We start from the raw sequence: 20,285 nt of genomic DNA, 5'->3' as shown, positions 1-20,285 counted from the left end.
ATCTTGGGCTGGTCTTACTGGCGCTTCAGTGGCACTCTGCTCCGTTTTTTAATTTCCTTTCCCACTGTTGTATTGTTCTCTTTATTCCACAACTGAACACTTGCTTCCCCTTCAATCTCTAAGAAACATTCGATCTGATTCCTGCCTCATAGCCAACAACCCAGAAGACTAAGAAAACCTGTTTCTAACCTGCCACATCAACACTTCTGCTCCAAGATACATTTCCCTCCTACTGGTACTCCAGAATTCTGTTGAACCCTTTCCTAGTTTGGTGCTATATTTTCTAACAATCTATATTATCATCTATACATGAACTACTTCTATGCACAGAATGGTTTTTTTCAGTATGCATAGATTTGAATTGTACTGTGGCAACTGAAGATCCCAAAACATCTTCTTGTAATCTTTTATACACACAAAAAGACAACCATCCCAAACTTAAATTCCTCATTCAGAGTCTGCCATAGTTACCTGCCTGTTCAGTGCCACTACTTTTCATTTTCAATGCTCAAGCAACACTTGGTCTAGGCTGCTTCCAGTATTGCTCCATTATTTCTCTTCAAATAAAATTTTTCTTTGTTTTGCAAACAAGCAAGCTCTTAGCTTGCTTGTGCCTATGAAACAAAGGATAATTTTTTTCTCTCTCTGTCTTCAGTAAAAGACTGGAACAGCTCCTGAACACCAGAAAAAGGCATCAGAATCTCAAACCCCAATTTAATCAAAGGAAAGACACCTGACAGTTATTCCTATGACTCACTGGTAGTGAGCAGGCTTTTTTCACAGACAGTGAAATACAAGAGTTTAGTTTCTGGGCTGCTATCTCCAGTGCCATCTTCAGTGGCTGATTCATGCACACACCCATTTCAGTGTAACACTGCTGCTAGACAGAGCTTCAGCTTTCAGTGATGCAGTTGTGAACACTGGCACCAACACCGCATTAGTTTTTGCTCTGAAAGAGGCTTGGAACCAGGTCCATCCAATTAATTCTGCAGAGGCTCTAAAAGCAGGCTGGACTCCAGTATGTTGTCAGCTGTGTTATCTGCCACTTCAGCGGGAAGGTTCTCAAACCCCAAATTCCCTGGCAGACATACTGAAGGCATCTATCTCAGTCCTGTGCCCTTCTCACATCCTTGCCTACTTTTCTCTGCCTTTCTTATTCCTGCAGACGGAGCACAGCCCCTGAATGTAGCTGCTCTGTTTGCCACATACAGACAAGAGTTTTATACACTGAGCAGCATGCACATAACAGGCACAGCAGCATAACAAATATGGAAGCACAGTAGATGATCCCCACTGTTTTTTCCTTGTAATGCTTGCTTATAGTCCAATTAGCAGAGTCCTAAATTAAGTAACATTTCAAGTCAATCACTGTGGCAGCCTAACAGCCCCTCAGTACAACCTGTTTAAGACTGCAGGATTTCACATTTTACTGTGAAAAGAGGCTTTAACATGAAGGGAAAAATTCCAAATCGAGCCATTCCCAGTAAAAGGCCTCAGACAATGAGGCACTGCCATACTTCTCCCAACAACATACTTTGTGTGAGAGCACTGCCATCACGTAAATTCAATCAAGAGTAAATTTCCTAAGACATCTCTGAACACAACGGACTAAAAGCTACAGCACTACTGAAGATGTTAAATAAAGGGGTAAAGAGAAGACTATCTCTTCTGTGACTGAACAGAAGAAACTTTTAAGTTAAACTAAGAGAGAAACTGGCAAAGACAGCAGAAAACACAATACTAGAGAAAAAATGCATTTATTCAGAAGGCTGCCTTCCTTTCATACCACATGTGAATTTGACTCTCTTTCCAAGGAAGTGAAAGAAAGGAGGTGAAAAGGAGTAACCTAGAAGAGGATTTTGAGTGCCACATCAAATGGACAGTTATACTTTGGCAGCTGCTTTTTGGACTAGAAATCATGTTGGGACTTTAATTACAACTCATCTGTGCACTACAAAAAATGAGGAGGGGAAGGATTTAAGGAAGATGTCCCTGCTTCCAAGTAATTGTTCTATAAATTCCCATTGTCTGAATTTGTCGTACATTTACAAAGAAGATGATTTCCAAGGGATATGTTCTCTGTGCTATTTAAGGCTGATAGTGCTTTGTAACTCAGCAGCATCCAAAATAACCAGCACGTATCATGTATGGGAGAGCTAAGTAATTCATAGTAAAAGGCAGTTCACCTATGATCAAAATGTTGAGACCAATCCAGGGACTCTGTCAACATCTTGAAGGAAAGAAAAAACTACCATGTGACATGAAGTTAAGCTTCTTGGATTCTACACCAAGAATTAGGAAGTTCTTTTCAGTAATGAACCCTACAAGCACACAGAGAAACACTTAAATTATCTGGTATTTTACACATATACTTATTGTTAATATCCGCTGTGTGAAAGGCAGGCATCAGCAAAGCACCATTGCGTTACTTTTATTTTCTCTGAATGCCTCATTTCTTGCCAATACCACTGATATTAGGGGTGCATAAGAAACTTTTATCCCAGGGATGATTCTCTTTCTCTCAGTACAGTGTACAGATCATACCCATCTAGAGATATGTGATTCAATCTACCTTTCACTGCTGGGACAAGGGGTAGAGAAATTATTTGCATCTGCAGAAGAGATGGCCTGACTATGTGTCTTTCTTCCAGACGGGCTCTGCATTCCAGGATGCAAACGCTCCAAGTTTGTTCCTTCAGATGGCGAGATAGCTCCTTGCATTGGTCCGGCTGAAATAAAAACTCTCTTCAGGAATATAAAGCATTCCACAGCTATAAGAAAGACTATCCTGTCTAATTCCAGATAAGTTACTGTGGGAGACTCTTAGGTACCATAGGGTAAGAACTGCATTTATTTCTCTAAATCTGTGGTCTACTAGAACACCTATCTCAACCTCCCCCATCGGTGCCACCCATGAGTCTAAGCATAGCCCGTTAGGATTTGCTGTGTAGTGTCTAACTTTCCACTAAAACTTAACGATGTGCGTTGATGAGTGAACCTTTAGTCTTCTTTCACACTGACACTGGTATGGTGCTGTCTCTGGCTTGGAATGGTTTGAGACACCCGTCCTGGGCAAGATTTTCAAGGGTCACTCTAAAGCTGGTGTTCTGACTGGTGTGTTGATGGCACGTTCTCACCCAGTCAGGAAGCAGGTCCATGTGTAACAGTGAGCTAAGTAACACTGAGAAGTCCACTGGTTTGGTGGTCATGATGCCAATGGAATCTTGTGAGCACTATTTATGTGTTACGCACTCCCAAAGATTGTTCCAATTCCTGCCGGCGCTGCTGGATCTGAAAGAAAAAGACACGCTGTACAGTTTAGCAGATTAAATTGCTCAGTGGCAGGAGATGCATTTATAAGTCAGCAGTGTGGATATTTCTTTCATACCTTGCAGTAGAAATATCTGCTCACAGCTTCTTGAGACCATGGCTCGTGATAAAATTCGGCTCTGCGTTCTTCCTCCGGGTTTCCAACCACATCAGTCATCACCTGTGACACAAATAAAACCATTTCTCACCATAGCTCTTCTACCACATAGAGAAACTTTCAGATTTACCCAGAGTGAAAATTTATCTACATTACACATAAAAATGGTCAGAACTGTTCTCAAAGCTGAAAGCAAATGGACAAAGTGTGCTTACTGCCAAAACAGGATCACAGAATTATCAAATGGTTTGTGTTGGAAAGGACCTTTAGGCTCATCTCATTCCACGCCCTGCCATGAGCAGGGACACCTTCCACTAGATCAGGTGCTCCAAGCCCTGTCCAATCTGCTTCCAGGGATAGGGCAGCAGGGGGTTGGAACCATTCTACAAAAAATAGAGTTCTGATGACTATGTGTCCAGCATCACAGAATCACCAGTAAATATAGTTATTGGTGTATTTTGCAAAGCAGTGTTGTGGAATCACAACTCTGATGCCAGCAGAGCAGAACATTAGTAGAAAAGGCTCTTACAGGTCTAGCTGTCTGTCAGGGAAAACTCTGAATAACTATTCCATGTACGTAGCTAGAGAAGCTCCACAACACCTTTGTTTGTAATATCCTCAAGTCAAAGTCTGCTTTATTTAAACATGCTTTCAGATGTCTGTCCCCTTTGAATGCAATATAAATAATAAAAACCATAATCTTAACAGTGGATTTTTAGAAGACTATTCAGTTAACAACAGGCATTTATATACAAAAGACACAATGGTTTTTTTAAAATATTTCCATGGATTCAATAATATAACTGATTTTGAGGCACGCCAGCTAAAGGCAGAAAATGTGAAACTTAATGAGAAACAAATTATTAATTTTTGCTGGCAAACAACTGAACTTCTTTACATTCCATTTCTTGCATACCTCAAACATAAGCTCAAGGTCAGCTGATAAGATTAAATTATGAACCAAGATCCAAATTGTGTTCTCGTACTATAGGTTGCTCCTGCTGAGTTTTACACAGCTTTGAATTTACAGACTACATCAACAAAGCCCTGCATTTTGAACTTCCTGTCTGGTCACAAATCGACCTACCACTCCCATGAAACGCCACTGTTCCACTGGAAGTGGAATACAACCTAAACTATCTCTCCTGCATACTTTCTACTCTGAGACTGCAGTAGTTCACTCATTGTCTGTCTTCCAACAATTATCCATCCCAGATGTTTGGCTATACACTCTGTGTACCTTTAGATAAAATTCTTCCATTCTGGTTCCACTATTCCATCTTTTCAAAACCTTAGCTCACCTTAAGATCCCTACTTTGGGACCGGAGAAGGTCTTGGATGTATCCTTTGGGGTCTTTGGAGAAACTCAGCATAAAATCACGTTGTATTTTTAGCTGATTTATGGACTCAATTGTCTCATGAATCTGACAGAAAAAAAACAAAGCGAACACTCTTTAATTTCTCCCATGCTCCAGTGACCATCGGGTCAGCTCCGTTACTATCTTTATACTCCTGGTAACGTACAAAGGGGACAATTCTACACCACAGACTTGTGCAGCCCTTCCTAGGGCTTTTTCAATTCAAAAAGCAGCAATTTAACTGCAATCCTGCCACTACATTTTGATTTCACTTATACTTCTGCAATACAAGTATGTATAGGATTGTCCTTCACTGCCTGCACTGAACTCCTGCGTGGCATGCAGAACCAAGCCGTCACTGCACAATGTAATAATTTCCTGCCAAGACTGGCATCTTTCAGGAAAGGTGCTACGTAAATATGCAGTTAAGCAGTGCCCAGTGCAAGAAAGCAGTTATTCCCCTGGTTACCATCTTCACCACACCTTCAATATCCTACTGTAATCCTTAAACACTCTAGCAGTTTCCTGATCAAGTCCATGTCAAATGAACAGCCACAACTTCTAGACTTTTTCTTAAGAGAAAGCCTGTAAAAGTCACGATGGCTGCAAAAAGAAGAGTGTGAACAATGAGAAATCATGCGTATGGAAGGTTTATAGAAAATTAATTGTATCTTTAGATATATTATGGCAGAAACATTAACTAGCAGGGAAGAATGAAGACTGAAGAGGAGTCAAGGTCCTATAATGGATACTATCATGAAGTATGAACAGGAGGAGGACAGTTTATGAATCATTTGCACATAGACACACACAAAAGCAAACTTTTGCTACCTTGTTCCTCTAACATTCTAGTTTGAAATAGTAAACCTATCTTGTTTAGTTCCACATATTCGTCTCCTTTGCCAAAGCAGCTAAGGTGACCAAGCATGTGGGAGAAAATAAACCCTGATCTGGTTATGCCATCAAGGCCACTACTGTAGGTACTACATGGTACGTCAGGAGAAGAGAGCTGCTGTCAACTTAAAATCATTCCTTCTTTGGGAAAATTCTGTAGTTGTGTGGAGTGAACTCCATTGGTGTGCGCCGAATTCCCGGGGGGGACTCCATGGCAGCACAGCAATGCAATGCCCAATTTAACAGGAGCAGCTCGTGCCCACTCACCCAGCAGTGACTTCAGTAACTTCACTGACCACAGCCTGCCCTGTGCTGAAGCAAATATTAAAAAAAGAGGTGACACAGACAGGGGAAAAGGTGAGTGGCACTGGATACAGAATAACCCTATGCATGCTGCTTGCAAGCTTATAAAGACTGGGAACCAAGTGACTGAGCAGCTGAAAAGGACTGTTCTCAAGAGCCATGACAGCAAAGACGCTGCAACAGTTACCAGAATCCATTGCATTGCTGGTGCCCAGACCCCCTTTAAAACTGCATGAAGACCAGAGTTTAACATACTGTTTGCATTAGCAGTAAACAAAGAGAACCTGGGCCTTGCTCTGAGAAGGCATTTTAGTTTATCCCTTACTGATCCAAATCAGCCATTGACACGTGCTGGAACTGGCCAACAGCCCCTAGGACACGAACCCCTAAAACAGCCTGCAAAACCCACCTGCCTTAAGACAGGTATTATTATTTGAAGTGCACATGATCCTCTTCCACTAACACTTAAAACCCCCAAAGTGCTCCAAGAGATCTTCCTGCCATGCACGTTCCACACTTCCACCTAATGCAGAGAGCCATTCTGCAGTTATGAGTACAAAACCCACAGCTGAGTATAAAATTCTCCTAGCTTTGGCTTAGCAATTCCGCAAGGTATCATAACCTCTCAATAAAAAGTTAGTCATACAGTTCAGGTGGTTCTCAAGTGTCAGGGGACTCAAAACACTACCTGTGAAACTATCACCTCAACAACCACGTCGGGCCTTAGATCAAATCCTAAGTGGGAATGCCATTCACCCTGATGTATTCCCGCTGCATTTGGCTGATTCATCCCTTGAAAGCACATGCCCTTAACAGAAGTCCCCATCTCGCAACATTACTGTCTTTGACACACGACACCAAACACACGTGAAGCTACACAATGAGTACATGTACCATGGGATACTTTACTCTTGGGGTAATACCTTGTTATCCAATGCTGTTATCTCCTGTTGGTTAGCTGTTGAGAGAAGAAAACTACTCATCTGGCCCTTTAATGGGTCTTCAACTTCTACATCTATGTCATAGCAAGCCGTCTTCTTCTGATCGTTGGGGTCAACACTATGGAGAGTATAACACAAGATCATGAGAATGGCCATAATTAATCAGAATGGATTTCCATCCAGCCCAAAATTCACTCTTCAATAAAACCTGTTGCAAATGCTGTGAAAAAAGTTGGCTGGGATAGAGTTAACGTTCTCCGTAGTAGCTGGTATGGGGCTGCGTTGTGAATTTGTGCTGGAAACGGTCACACAGAGATGTTTTCATTATTGCTGATCGTTGCTTATGATCAGTGTCGAGACCTTTTCCGCTCCTCACACTGCCCGAGGAGGCTGAGGCTGCACAAGGAGCTGGGAAGTGACACGGCTGGGAACAGCAGACCCCAACTGACCAAAGGGATATTCCAAACCATGTGGCACCATACTGAGCAGTAAACTGCGGCAGGTGTTCACTGCTCAGGGTGTCGCTGGGCATCAGTCAGTTGGTGTTGAGCAATAGTTTTCATCTATATCGCTTGTAGTGTTGGATTTTGTTCATCACCATCATCATCATCACAATCATCATTTGTTATAGTGTCTTTCTCTCCCTTTTACCTTTTCGGCGCTTCCCCCCGCCCTGCTGGAGAGAGAACGAGCGGATGGGGAGCCTGAGCTGAAGACTGGACTAAACCAGGACAGGCAGCTGGCATATTGTTTCTGTGGCTGACCACATTCACTCCGAAAAACTGAATGCAGGGTGACAGGGCAGAGCATTTGTGAGACCCTGTTAAAAGCTTGGTTGGACCAGACCCTTAAGTATCTTGGACAGACTTTGAACCTGATTTGGGTTTGGATGGGGGAGCTCTCAATGACCACAGCAATCCCTTCTACTGTAAACTATTCTGTGACGTTAGGAGTCTAAAAATTACTTACTCTCTTTAACTTCAGTGACGGACTTCCAGATTTATTTTATCTTAGCCCAACACTGTAAAGACTTCACTGCAAAAGTACTTCCTGTTCCCAGGAAATTAATTCTTCCTTTTTCCACACCGTTACATGAATACTGTTTAAGGTTGTCAGGTGCTGTGTGGTGCACACAGTGCATCAGAGAATGCTGCTAGACACAAAGCTGTTGCTTTGTGACACACACCTGCTCTTTAGCTGGCACCTGACAAAAAACACTTCCTCCAGTGCCTTTTTGTCACCTCTCTGCCCCTGGAAACATAATCAATATAATCATTTTTCTCTAAGCAATGACTATCTATCTATCTCTGAGGACTTCAGCTTTTTGTGGTCCATCAGACAGGTCACTGAGTTGTGCCCAATGCCAGTATGTACACAGCTCTCAATCTGCATGGGTGTCACCACCCTGTCACCACCAAGCTGCTTTTTCATTACTCTGATATATTCAAATGAATTTAAAAAAAAAAACAAATGTTATTTTCATAGCCTATGCAATATTTAAACTTCTTATCACATATGTTACAAATTTAAAATAAAGAGCCCAATTTTAAGCAAATTCAGAAACATTTGCTTAAAAATATATTGTATATATTCTGTAGGAAATCAAATCAGTATCTTAAGTAATAATAATGTTTAAAAACCCAGAAGCAGAATTTTGACCCTGACCACAAAGAAACTTGGAAAGGACTGAAATATCTGAACAGTAAAGTTGCAATCCCCAGAAGTTTCTTTATCCCCCCCTCCATGTACACAGCTGTCACTTAAACAAGGCACATGCTGGAAGAGCCCTGGAGACCTGAAAGTTGCGTTTCATCTGCTATGCCCCAAAGACATCTCTTTTGACAAGGAAAGGAGAGCTCAGCATCTTGGACACAATGACCTCCTCTGAATCCAGGCATTCCCTGTTGTTAATCTCTGGAGAACTCCTGACTCCTTGGCATTCTCAGAACAAGACTAACAGTCAAACAGCTGGCCCAATCCCAACAAAGCATGCATGGACTGGCCCTGCATTTGAAATTGTAGTGCTGTTGTACATTTTACACAATATATCAGAGATTAGAATGATTGTCCATGGTGTACAATACCTCATTTCAATTTGTTTTTTATCTCTTTTTGTGAGTTCAAACTTTCATTCCTCTCTCCTTAGGAAAAATGCCCAATCAACTCTCTCAATGGTATTCTAGTAAATATAAAAGTTGGTTTTCATCCTCCTAGAAAATTGGTGCTGTGCTAGTGAAAATAATTCAGAATTATACAAACTAGAATAACACAGAGCACAAACACACAACAAAGTCCAAGGTATTCACCTGGAAGTTAAAAAAACTGGATTCTGGTCACTACAGCTGCTGCAGCTGTTTCTGTACTTTATCTAGTGAGTGTTTTGCACGTGACAGTGCTGAGCTGACCAACCAGCTTACCTGATGATGTGGTTTATCACTATCGGGTCCGGCGGCAGCAGTAGGTTAGTGAGTCTCTGAGGAATTTCAGAAAACTTTAGCCGTGGGCAGTCAAAGATCTGGAACACAATAAATAACAAGTGTTGTTTGTCCAAAGCCCATCTTGCAGTTAAATGAGAAAGAAAGAAATCTGCATCTCACAAGGAACTGAGGCAATTATGGAAGGTGATTTTGAAAGCTGTAATTCAGGTTCCTTGCAAAGATTAAATTTTTTGGTCATTTCTGTCCCTGTACTTTCACCTGGGCTTGCAGACATATCCATAGGGTCATGACAATTTCAGGTGTCTCACTTTTAGTTTAGCTGCTGGAGGGAGCAGGACACTTTATTGGGACATGAGGATGAACTGTATCAATGATGGGAGAGAAGCAAATACTCCCTCTCTTACTGAGGGTTTACAGCAGCATATTGTAAAGAAAACAACTGTATTTTTTTCACCAGGGAAAAACAGAAAGGGTTTGCCTTTTTTCACCCAAGGAATGTTTCCTGCAATATTTTGTGCTAAAGATAAATACAGGAAAACATTTCTGGATTTTAAACCCAATTGCAATTTGTGTGGTTTTTAGGATTACAGAAAAATAAAGTCCATGTGATATTATTTATTCTTAACCAAAGCCTGAACAGCCTCTTGGGAGGGATCCACCCCTTTCCAAACTGCGGTTTATGGTTACTTTCTCTTTACTGTGGTCCTGAAGCTAAATAGAATCATAGACTCATAGAATATCCCGGGTGGGAAGGGACTCACAAGGGTCATTGAGTTCAACTCCTGGCTCTGCACAGGACAACCCCGAAAATCACACCATGGATTTCTGCTGAATTCAGGAAAAAAAAAAATCTGGAAAGGGTTAAAAGCTGTAGAGTTTAGAAATTTTCTGTGAGCAACTGCAGTGCATTGCTATGAATATAGAAACAACACTCTTCACACCTTGAGAAATGTAATTATTACAGCCTTTGTTTCCTACTGTGATTTTTAATGCTTTGAACAGGCAAACAAACTTTTCTCTGAAGATTCTCCATTTAAACTGACCTTAAAAAAACCCCAAACCTGAACTTTCTATATATTAACATTTGCCTTAAAATGTGCCCTTATGTGGAGCCATTTGTAAAAATGTTTAGGCCTATGCAGATGCAAATGCCTCTCAGGGAAACTATTTTCACCTGACAGAAGAGATACACTACTCACAGTAATGTATCTATAAACAGAAACAACCTTTGCAGCTCCAGAGGCAAAGGATGCAGGCAGGGTTGAAAATAAAGGACTCTCATGTTGTGCAACAGACATACAAAGTCAGAGGCTCTGGTTCCTCAGATAGGGTATCTTTTGAAATTCAGAGTTATCTCAAGTGAGTGAATTTGGCAGCAGAAATACCTTGGAACCAGCTCCAGTAACCCTTTTCAAGGTTCTATTGCTTTTGAAATACCTTTGAATCATTTTTCTTGCTTTTGCTCGTAACACAGTGGATTTCAAATCTCCCTGCTGATGTAAACATTGTTTTTAAACAGAAAAGAATCCGTCCTCATCAACTCTGAAACCTGTGTTGGACTTGCCTGCATCCAGGAATTCAGCCAGCTAGTTCCTGAAGAACAAGGAAGTAACAAAACCTACTGAGTCTGCAGCTCACTCCTTACTTGAGTTATGAATTCTGACACTTGATAGAGGTGACTGTGGGAATTCCAACCCAAAATCTCTCCACATCAAGCTCCATCCCATCTGCTGTCACCACTGGCTCAACACTCATGTCAAACTCCTGACATGGATGCCTGCCCCAGCGACAGGAGCTTTAAGGGAAAAGGGATCAAGGACACACATTAATGAGAGGAGGATGGGTGGCTGGAAACTCAGCGTGGGTGCAATTTTCCTAAAGCTTCTCACATTCCTGCCTAACTGGAGTTAGTGGTCTAAGCTAAGGCTCTGAAAGCCTCTCTGGCTACAGTGATCCTGGTGGGTCAAGGTAACTCTATCAGTGATAATTTTTTAGTCTGTACTGTCTTGTGCCCTTGGACATAACCACAAAAAAACCCCTCAGAAAAGCTGGCATACTAAATGAGAAGACCAGTATCTCAAGGGGAATGCCAGAGATGCAGATGCATTATGTACTGATCCCCTGAGTGATGCACACACTTCCAGCCAGGACAACATTTTTCTTTCCAGGAGTTATGTGGCTAAAACTATAGAACCTACAGAAATATTATCAGACTGGAAGGCATTACTAACCTAACTCCTTTGACCTCCATCTCTCGACCTGAGAGTACTACAGTGAAAAACAAAAAAACCTCATCATGAAATATTTCGTTTATTTTAAGGGGATTCAGATTCCTAAGCAGTAGCCTCAGCTTTGAATGCAAGATCAGCTAATTAGGACAATTTTGCCAGAAACCTAAGGAAAACAGAAATACTCAAAACAATCCCATTTATGATTTAAATCTGTGCAAGCACTGAATTCTTATGAAACTATTCCAGATTAGCCAGCTCTTGCCGGGTGTGAGATTCTAGAGTCTTCCAGAAAAGCAATCAGCTACTTCCCAACTCTCTCACTTGACTCATCTTCTGAGGATGAGAAGACAAGGGAAGACAACTGTCAGGTGTCGTAGCATTTCTGCAGAGTTCTAAGACAAAGGAGACCTAAGAGCAAGTAAGTCTCTTAATGATGTGCACGAGGAGAAGACAGCTTCAACAAGTTCTTATTCTAACAGAGTCCTTATTCTGAAAGTTAAAATATATAAAATTTTGGAAGTTAAAATAAATAAAACTGATAAGGCCCTCCTGCCTACTAAAAATACGTACATCTGTAGAGGGTCACACAAAGGATCTGCTGCAAATCCACCGTAATATCCCACCCTTGGCAGTGGCCAAAAGTGGACAGTAAAGGAAACATGTGAGAACAGGAGAAACATACACCGGTTCTTCCCCCCCTGAAAACTCTCCCAACTTCCACAGCTCTGCATTTAAAACAGCCCAAGATTTTTCATCCATTGGTTTGTCACTTTTGGAACCCATATACACTTTTAGCATTTGCAAGGTTCTATTGCAAGGAGTTTTGAAGTTTAAATATGCTTGAGTCTTTTTGTTTGTTTTCAATTTGCTACCTGCCAGTTTTAGTTGATGGACTCTAATTATTGACCAAAATATAAAAAATTACTCCTTTTTCACCTTTTTCTTTCTGCTCATGATTTTTCAAATGTTCTTCACCTTGCCTTTCCCATTTCCTCTTTGGGCTGGCAGTAACAAAACTCAGTCTAAATTGGCTATAGATAAATAAAGAATGGGAATCAAATAATCTAATCAAGAGAACTAACAGAATTGTCATTTTGCCAAAAATTCTTTCATGGTTTTAATATGGAGTTTTCACTATTTGTGAATAAGACTGTATGCTCTAATTCTCAAAAAACCAAAACCCAAACACAAACTAGTGACCATACAATCCTGATCACTTTGGTTCTATATTCCTATAAATACCCATGAATCTCACAATTATTTTGTTGCATTTTGTATTTTCAAATGTGCAAAGGTGTCTTCAAGTTTACCTCAAGCATTGGCTACTTTGAACTGTCATAGGGCAAATTAACATCAGAAAATAAAAAGAAAACCAGGACGCAAGTGTTGCCCTGATTCTTTAACTTTCTAATTGTTTACATTTCTGGACTGGAGTTTCTCACCCATTTAACATAAACAAAGTAGATTGCTTTTGCACACCTCTCTGTGATGGACTGCTGAATTGACCACAGGGGTCAGAGAGGTGTTCCTCACATCTCTCAATCCTTGATCAAATCCCAAATCCCATTTAAACCCCAAATCCTAATAAACTTCCTCTTTCTCTGCTGATCTCTCAACCTGAGTGAGCGTGGTTCTTTCGTGTCCGTAACAGTGACACACAAGTTTCATCACAACATTTACTTTCACTGCTTGCTAAAACATTATTCATTCATTGTACTCTGCCAGTACTTTCCAGAAGTATGTCACAAACCCTACTATTAATTCCTTTCAAAATAAGTCAAGTGAGCATGAAAAACAAAGCCAGGTAAGACACTGATAGCTCAGTTAACATCACCTTTCAAAAAAAAAACAAACCCATAATCATATCTACAGAAAGGGTGGAGATGCTTTGAAGTGGCCTTCTTGGTTAATTCTAGAGGTCATTGTAAAAGACAAAAAGTCTTAACGTTATTTTCAAAACATCATGCAGATCATTAAGGGTATTTCATTATCTGAAGAACATTTACGAAAAACAGCTTTTCTTATCATATCTTCCACGTCTTCTTCCTTCATAAACAGGGAAAGAGAAGGGAAGAAAACAGGTCTACATATGATTTGACAATCAAAATCAGCAGATTATTTTACGTTTCCTAGTATAAAATGATAGAATGGAGGAAAAAACCCCATCAAATCAGTACAGAAGTCCTCCTTCCTGGAAAGGCCACAACTTATGTGGGAGTGCTAGACCAGATGTAGAGGGTTTTGACAACCCTGGTACATGGAGAGAGTGTTAATGATATGAGTTGCAGTGGCTGCTGAAAGCCATTGGGTACTGAGGATACCACAAATCCTTAAGGGAAAATAAAAACCAGTCATTTTCATTCACCCCTAATTTGTGGCTGGGTGTTACGGTTTGCTTCTAAAGAGCTGCAGTGTCCAAGAAAGTTACCTGCTGGAAGTACTTGTCGCAGTTAATGTATTCCTTATCGTGGGAGTCTTGCAGCTTGTTGGTTTTGATGTACTGCCAGAGCGCCTGGATGATGGCCGAGCGTGTCTGCGTGTGGATCCCCAGCAGACGCGCCAACCGCGGGTCCAGCTTGAACTGGGGAGGCTGGAACGGAGAGCCAGGGAGGTGGCAATACAGAGGAAAGCAGACAGACACACAAGTATGACGTTTCAGTTTTAATTCTCGGTGTTCCTAAGGAGAAGCATCCCATTAAGTGGCAGAGATGGCAAAAATGTAAGTTTGTGTTTTTGTGTCCCATCATTGGTGCCCTGGAAGAGGGACCTTGGCCCTGTGCCGTGCACACAGACCACCTGCAGCACATGCTTCAAATAATAAAACCTGCACAAAGACTCAGGAAGAATTTTCCGTTTCAACACTGATGCAAAATTTGACTTTTGGGAATGAGAAGAAAAGGAACAGTCCTTCCTCTGAACTACTGGAATTTAACTACAGAGAGAGAAGGAAGACAGGATGATGCTTCCACAGTTGCTAGTACCTGCTGCCTCACATCAACACACTGTCTTTGAACTCTGTTTGTTCAGGCATGTTCCCACCGTTCTGGTGCACACCAAAACATTTACCCAATCACAATCAGTCAATGGATTTTATTTCTTTTCCTGATCTCAGTGACACAACTCAACTTTCCTGTTCTCCATCTCTTGTAACAAAAATTCCTTGGATAATTTGAAATTTGATGCTTATTCAAGTGTGTCCTCATACTCATGTTTAGTATCCACCACATTATTAAGCAAGGATTACTCTGATGGGTGGCAGGTCACCCAAAGCTATCTTTATAACAAATAAAGACCTAAGGATAACAGACTATCTATTTTAAAGTATGAATTTATAAAAATGGTGAGCATAACAAACATCATTGTATTGTCTCAAGAGTATAAATTCCTGCTGCCTACATCAGTATTTCAGTTAGCCCATATGCGCCCTAAAATTAATACAATTTTCTTTCTGTTAACATAAAATGGAGTGTCTATATCCTGAATAGGTGCTATTTGCCTGGAGGCAAAAGAAGGTGGTAGAGAACAAGTCCTTAAAGTTACACCATCAAAATGCATCTGAGCCTGAACCGCCGTCTACTCGCAGCAGTGCACTCTTAACAGTTTCCTTAACACAGCAACATTTCTTCCCGGGATGGTTTCAGATTAGTGAGCTCCACAACTGCAGTATCTGTCATTTGTGCCAAGGTAAGGCTGCCACAGCTACACAGCTACTTCAGGTACCACTAGCAAAAGCTTCTCCTCTGGTTTTTTTTTAAAGAACCACACGTGTAACTTGTATGCAACTTACCTGACTGTTCTGTAAGAAGCTAGAGGAAGAAATGCATATTTTTTCTGGGCAATAAAAATACTAATTATCATAATGCAAAGACCAACATTTTGCTAGACTGTATTAGAAACTCACTTGATTTGTCCCCTTTAAATTTTAAATAATCTGTCAGTTTGGTATCATTCTAACTTCAAAGGACCATGTGACATTGCAAGTACAAGTACATTGGGGTCTGAGATGTGTGGCAAGATGAATTTGCTCTGTTGCACTAGGTCCCAGTGCTGCATGTCCCAGGCTAAAAGCAGTGCACTGACCTGGTAGTCCAACATGAGGAGTAATGTGCATCGCACGCTGACATCCCCAGGTCTCTTCACCTGGAAGCCATCCGTCTCCTGGGTCGTGGGAGTTCTGTGCCACTAACAAAGGGAAAAGCAAAACTGTTGGTCTTTTCTTCACTGATGTCCATGGAGGTGCATCTTGCGCAGTACACCATGCCAGAATCAGACAAGTACAAGCTCTCTAAAATCTGGCAATCTAAAAAAGAAACCTGACAACAACAAAACCAAACCACGACAACTCCCCCCTCCACCCCCCGCAGTAATTTCAATTCAGCTTTAGTGCAAAATCTGCTCTGTTGTTAACATACTTCACTTGTTAGGAGAAATGTGCACAATATTTTCATCTTTTCATACATTCTGTTCTAAGATGTGCACTGCATCACTACATCACCTACGTTTTTAGAGTAGATTCCTTTAGCAAATATTCGTAAGAAAAATGGAATTTTGAAAACTTTGAAAACACCTTAAATGAGATAATGAGTGCAAGGTCCCTTAAACAAGGGAGGCAACAGGCACGAGGTGTTTATGTGTGCCAGTAACTTGTTTGTATGCAACGGGCGCACAGCCTTCTCACCTCCACAAGATGATTGTCAGGTCCATAAAGATCTTTGTCCAGTTCAATAACCAAACTCTTAAAAAAAGATGAAAACTTCCGTTTCTGTTTGCTGAGCTGTACAAGCAGAAGAACCAGACATGTATAAGGCTGCATGTATTAGCTTGTCCCCTAGACTTTCTTCTCAGTCTCTCTGTCTTGAACACCAAATCCCACGTAAACCACATGTGTGATCAATCTAATTGAGTTCTCTGACAAACACAGGGTAGGACGCAAAAATCTCAACAGCGGTGGAACAGCGCACACTTTAGGGAAGATTTCCTTGACTCTTAATGTTATTGGGAAGGACTGGCTTGTAAGGTGAACACGGCATCTTTGAGAAAGGTCCAGAGAACAGCCATGAAAATTATCTCAGGACTGGAGCACCCCTCCCATGAGGACAGGCTGAGAGAGCTGGGGCTGTTTAGGCCAGAGAAACACAGGTTCCAGGGAGTATTTAAAGGGGGCTTGTAAGAAGCTCAAGGGAGACTTTTAACCAAAACCTGTAGTGACAGGGTGAGGGGCAATGGTTTTAATGAAAGCCTGTAGGTTTGGACTGGTCTTAAGAAAGACATTTTTTACTCAGAAGGTGGTGAAGCCCTGGCACAGGTTGCCCACAGGAGCTGTGGCTGCCCTGTCCCTGAAAGTGTTCCAGGCCAGGTTGGATGGGGCTTTGAGCAACACGTGCTAGTGGAAGGTATCCCTGTCCAGGGCAGTGGGATGGAATGAGATGGTCTTGAAGATCCCTTCCAACTCAAACCATTTTATGATCCTAGGTCCTCTGTACACCTTTCTTTTTAACGGCCTGGGTTTTTTTGATGAATGCTAATTTCTTGGTCGGATTTATCAGATTACAGTAAATTTTGCAGACTGGTCATACACTAAGCAAAACTATTTCCTTTATTTTTTTAATTATCATTTAATTATCAGTATTTGTTGTTTACTGCACAGCTCATGCTGTCTATATTAAAAACTAGGTCTATGATTACCTAATCTGACTCTCCACAGAATACAGGCCACAGGACTCCAATTTATTTCTTTGTATTTAGTGCAGATAATATTTCATTTTAAAACGCTGGTAAGTGAAAAGCTATGTTGTCCCAATGAAGAATCTCTTTCTTTATTGAAGTATATGCTCTAATTTCTAAAGTGCATTTGCCTAACGTCAATTCCCAGATGTTGCACTTCATCACCACTTCCTCCTCCAGCAAGACTGACTCATGTACAGTTACATTCAGACAGAATAAAGCCTTGCCCTCTCCAGGCATGCACGCTCTTCATCTGTTTAGCCTATAAATACTTGTGAAGTCTATTCAAATAGATGATGCCTGCATTAGGAAAGTCCAGCCTTCCCCAAGTACAGCTAAACCCACCACTGAGGTTTCTGAGGATTTCGTAATGGTAAAGTGTTTCTTCCACCCTTGCTCTAACCATTCGTACATAGTGTTGTACGCCCTAAGAACATGAAGCACTGCCTTCACCCTGTTACGCTGCTCTTCACAAGATCCAATGCCCACTGTAGGCCAGAATTATTGCACCTGTTGTAACCTGAACCCTGCCATCTCTGTAAAGGGATTCATCTCAGTCCTCTTCTCTCTGCTTTCGTCTACCTGTCCTGTCCTTATGTCTGCCTCATTTTCTGCTGCACCCTCCAACATTCCCATTAGGAATCCCTTATCCCTCGCTTGGGCTGGGCACAGTGCCTTCCCAGCAGCCAACACTGCCATTCAGTCATATCTTGTCTCAGCTGATGCCCCAGTAAAACCTACCACCCCAAAGGAAATCTTTAGACTCCTGCCAGCCCCAGTGAAGCAGAGATAAGTCATACATCATCCAAGAGCTTCCCCTCCACGCGCAGCTCCCACGAAGCAATGCTGCCATCAGAGTCATCAGCGTCTGATTTTGCAGGATTAAAAGTGTTGGAGATGTAAAGTCTCAGTTTCCGCTTTTGCTGTTATGCACATAGACAAGGGAAAAGCACATATCCAGTTTAAGTTCAGGATCTGAGGAAGCAGCAGGAAACGTGATAATTACACATTTAATAGGGAATCTCCATGATCTGTACAGTTGCACTAGTTGTATTAGAATGTAAGATTCTGTTACATGAACAAAAAATACATTGGAGAGCTGAATCTGGAAATCCCTTTCAAAAACTTTTGGCTATACAAACGTGCTGAAATTCACTGCAAATGGAGGAAGACAGGGGGTTGCCAAGCCTGAGAAGTGACACATCCTGTACTTCAGGTTTAGATATTTGAGAAATCATTGTGAGAAAAGCATGATATGATGTCCTTTTGGGCTTCAACCTATCTAGATTGCTAAAATTCAGCCGCAAATCTACTGCAACACAAATGTCTTTCATAGTTGCATCAGTTCAAATTTGTAAATGGCCGTCACAAATACAGCTCATGCTGCAAACTACCTGCTGGGCACATCTGTGCCCATCTGCATTCTACCATCATGCAGTATCTGGTAATAAACCTCCTGCAGACACACTGACACACTCACACTGGCTGCCTTACCCCACCTGCCTTCACCCTCAGCAAACATGCTGCAGCTCCAGCTAGCTGGGAGACCTGAGTGAAGGAAGGTACTGCCCTTCGTCCCTAACCCAGGGGCTCAGGCCCATCAGAAACACAATCCTGCCTACGCATTGTCGTTTTTACACACCACCTGAAGTTTGCCAGTCACTGCAGTGGCTTATGGCCGTGTAATTTCTCAGCGCCCCTCCTTCCAGGCACCATGTGGAAAACTCAGCTATTGAGTCTGATGCATGGATTCCAGAAAAGATTATCACCAAAAATTACTTTGGGACTCTAAATCTCCAATACCTACGTATAATACAACGTCAAAAGGGCTACAGTTGTCAAGTTAATGCCGACAAAACAATGAAAGAAAGCAGCAATCTTGTAAAGCTTTCACACACACACAGGAGAGAAGGAAGTTACATACAGCAGATTATCCAGGATAATCTGGCATAGAGGAATGGGGAAGGCAGAGATGTATGGCTGAAGAGGAACAGAAAACTACTACATTTTGCCAAATCTGGAAAAGACAGTGAGAGACAGGTTTGACAGAAACGGAGTGTCAACAGTATGCTCTGACAGGGAACAGGATTTTCCAAAGTGCCATCAGTGCAGAAAATGACAAGTTTACACAGGTAAGAACAGGCAGATAGGCAGAAAAAGATTCTTGTGAATCCATGTTTTCGCCATCCTTTCCTACAGGATTTCTGTTGCCAAAGTGGTCTTTCATAATATAATTATTTTAATGACCCCAAAGCTTCATTTGGTGTGGTGGACTTGCGAAGGACTTCATATTTCTAAACTCAAAACTCTTCAAATTACCCCTGCGCATTTTATGGACCATTCCTGAATTTTCCGCCCACCTGGATTACTTGCAGAACTGTACCTACAACACAAGCTTTCACTTAATAGACATCTACTGTCGCCAGCACCACTGGCTCCTTGTAAGAGCTACATGGGAATGGCTCTGCTCCCAGACATTTTGGGAGGCTGTCTCCTCTTCCAGGTCCAGGAACTAGACAATGGCACTTGAACTTGCCCTACATCCCCTTCTCACCAACAGTGGTAGTGCATACTTGGTGCAGCGGAATTTAAAGAAAATAAATTTAGAAATCCCTAGCAAAATTTCAGGACTGTGGCTCTACAGCCAGGAACAGTTACTTTGGACCCTCAAGCTCCTTCTCTCCCACCATGACTGTTTTCCTGGCAGCTGATTCAAACTACCACCGAGCCTGGGAAGCAAGACCCTTGGCAGAGACCCAAGAGTACAGTCTGAATCCTACCTGAAGGGATCTATGCAGTAACAACTCCAGCATGCACAGCTATACTGCTGTCGTAAGGATGTCCAGTCTGGGAAGACACCAGTTCGGAGATGAGATACAGTCACAACTGAGTTCAAGAAAGAAAGACACCAACATGGTGCTGGGTGGGGTTTTAGAGTACAGGCCACAGAGTCTCTTCAGCTGCTGACA

General features: G+C 41.7%; 1 protein-coding gene across 4 annotated transcripts in view; it reads right to left on the bottom strand.

Annotated features, from left to right (window-relative positions):
* Nucleotides 1-1,741: 1,741 nt before the first annotated feature.
* Nucleotides 1,742-20,285, bottom strand: part of SMARCD3 (SWI/SNF related, matrix associated, actin dependent regulator of chromatin, subfamily d, member 3) — a 49,623-nt gene continuing 31,079 nt past the window's right edge. For 3 of the 4 annotated variants that reach the window (XM_066202985.1, XM_066202979.1, XM_066203002.1), the window contains 10 exons: nucleotides 18,117-18,239; nucleotides 16,271-16,366; nucleotides 15,673-15,774; nucleotides 14,021-14,182; nucleotides 10,123-10,212; nucleotides 9,341-9,438; nucleotides 6,906-7,041; nucleotides 4,729-4,851; nucleotides 3,389-3,490; nucleotides 1,742-3,291 (listed from right to left, as the gene is read on the bottom strand). In XM_066202985.1, coding sequence (XP_066059082.1) covers nucleotides 3,238-3,291; nucleotides 3,389-3,490; nucleotides 4,729-4,851; nucleotides 6,906-7,041; nucleotides 9,341-9,438; nucleotides 10,123-10,212; nucleotides 14,021-14,182; nucleotides 15,673-15,774; nucleotides 16,271-16,366; nucleotides 18,117-18,239 — 1,086 coding nt within the window. In that variant the 3' untranslated portion in view covers nucleotides 1,742-3,237. The remainder of the gene's footprint in view (nucleotides 3,292-3,388; nucleotides 3,491-4,728; nucleotides 4,852-6,905; nucleotides 7,042-9,340; nucleotides 9,439-10,122; nucleotides 10,213-14,020; nucleotides 14,183-15,672; nucleotides 15,775-16,270; nucleotides 16,367-18,116; nucleotides 18,240-20,285) is intronic. The other variant, XM_066202993.1, reaches the window with a different exon arrangement.

Source organism: Chamaea fasciata, unplaced genomic scaffold (genome assembly GCF_029207755.1).
Source record: "Chamaea fasciata isolate MVZ Bird 193981 ecotype frontalis unplaced genomic scaffold, bChaFas1.0.hap1 SCAF_1, whole genome shotgun sequence".
NCBI classification, from domain to species: Eukaryota; Metazoa; Chordata; class Aves; order Passeriformes; family Sylviidae; genus Chamaea; species Chamaea fasciata.
Note: the sequence above shows the minus strand (reverse complement) of the source record. Positions and strands in the feature narration are given on the sequence as shown.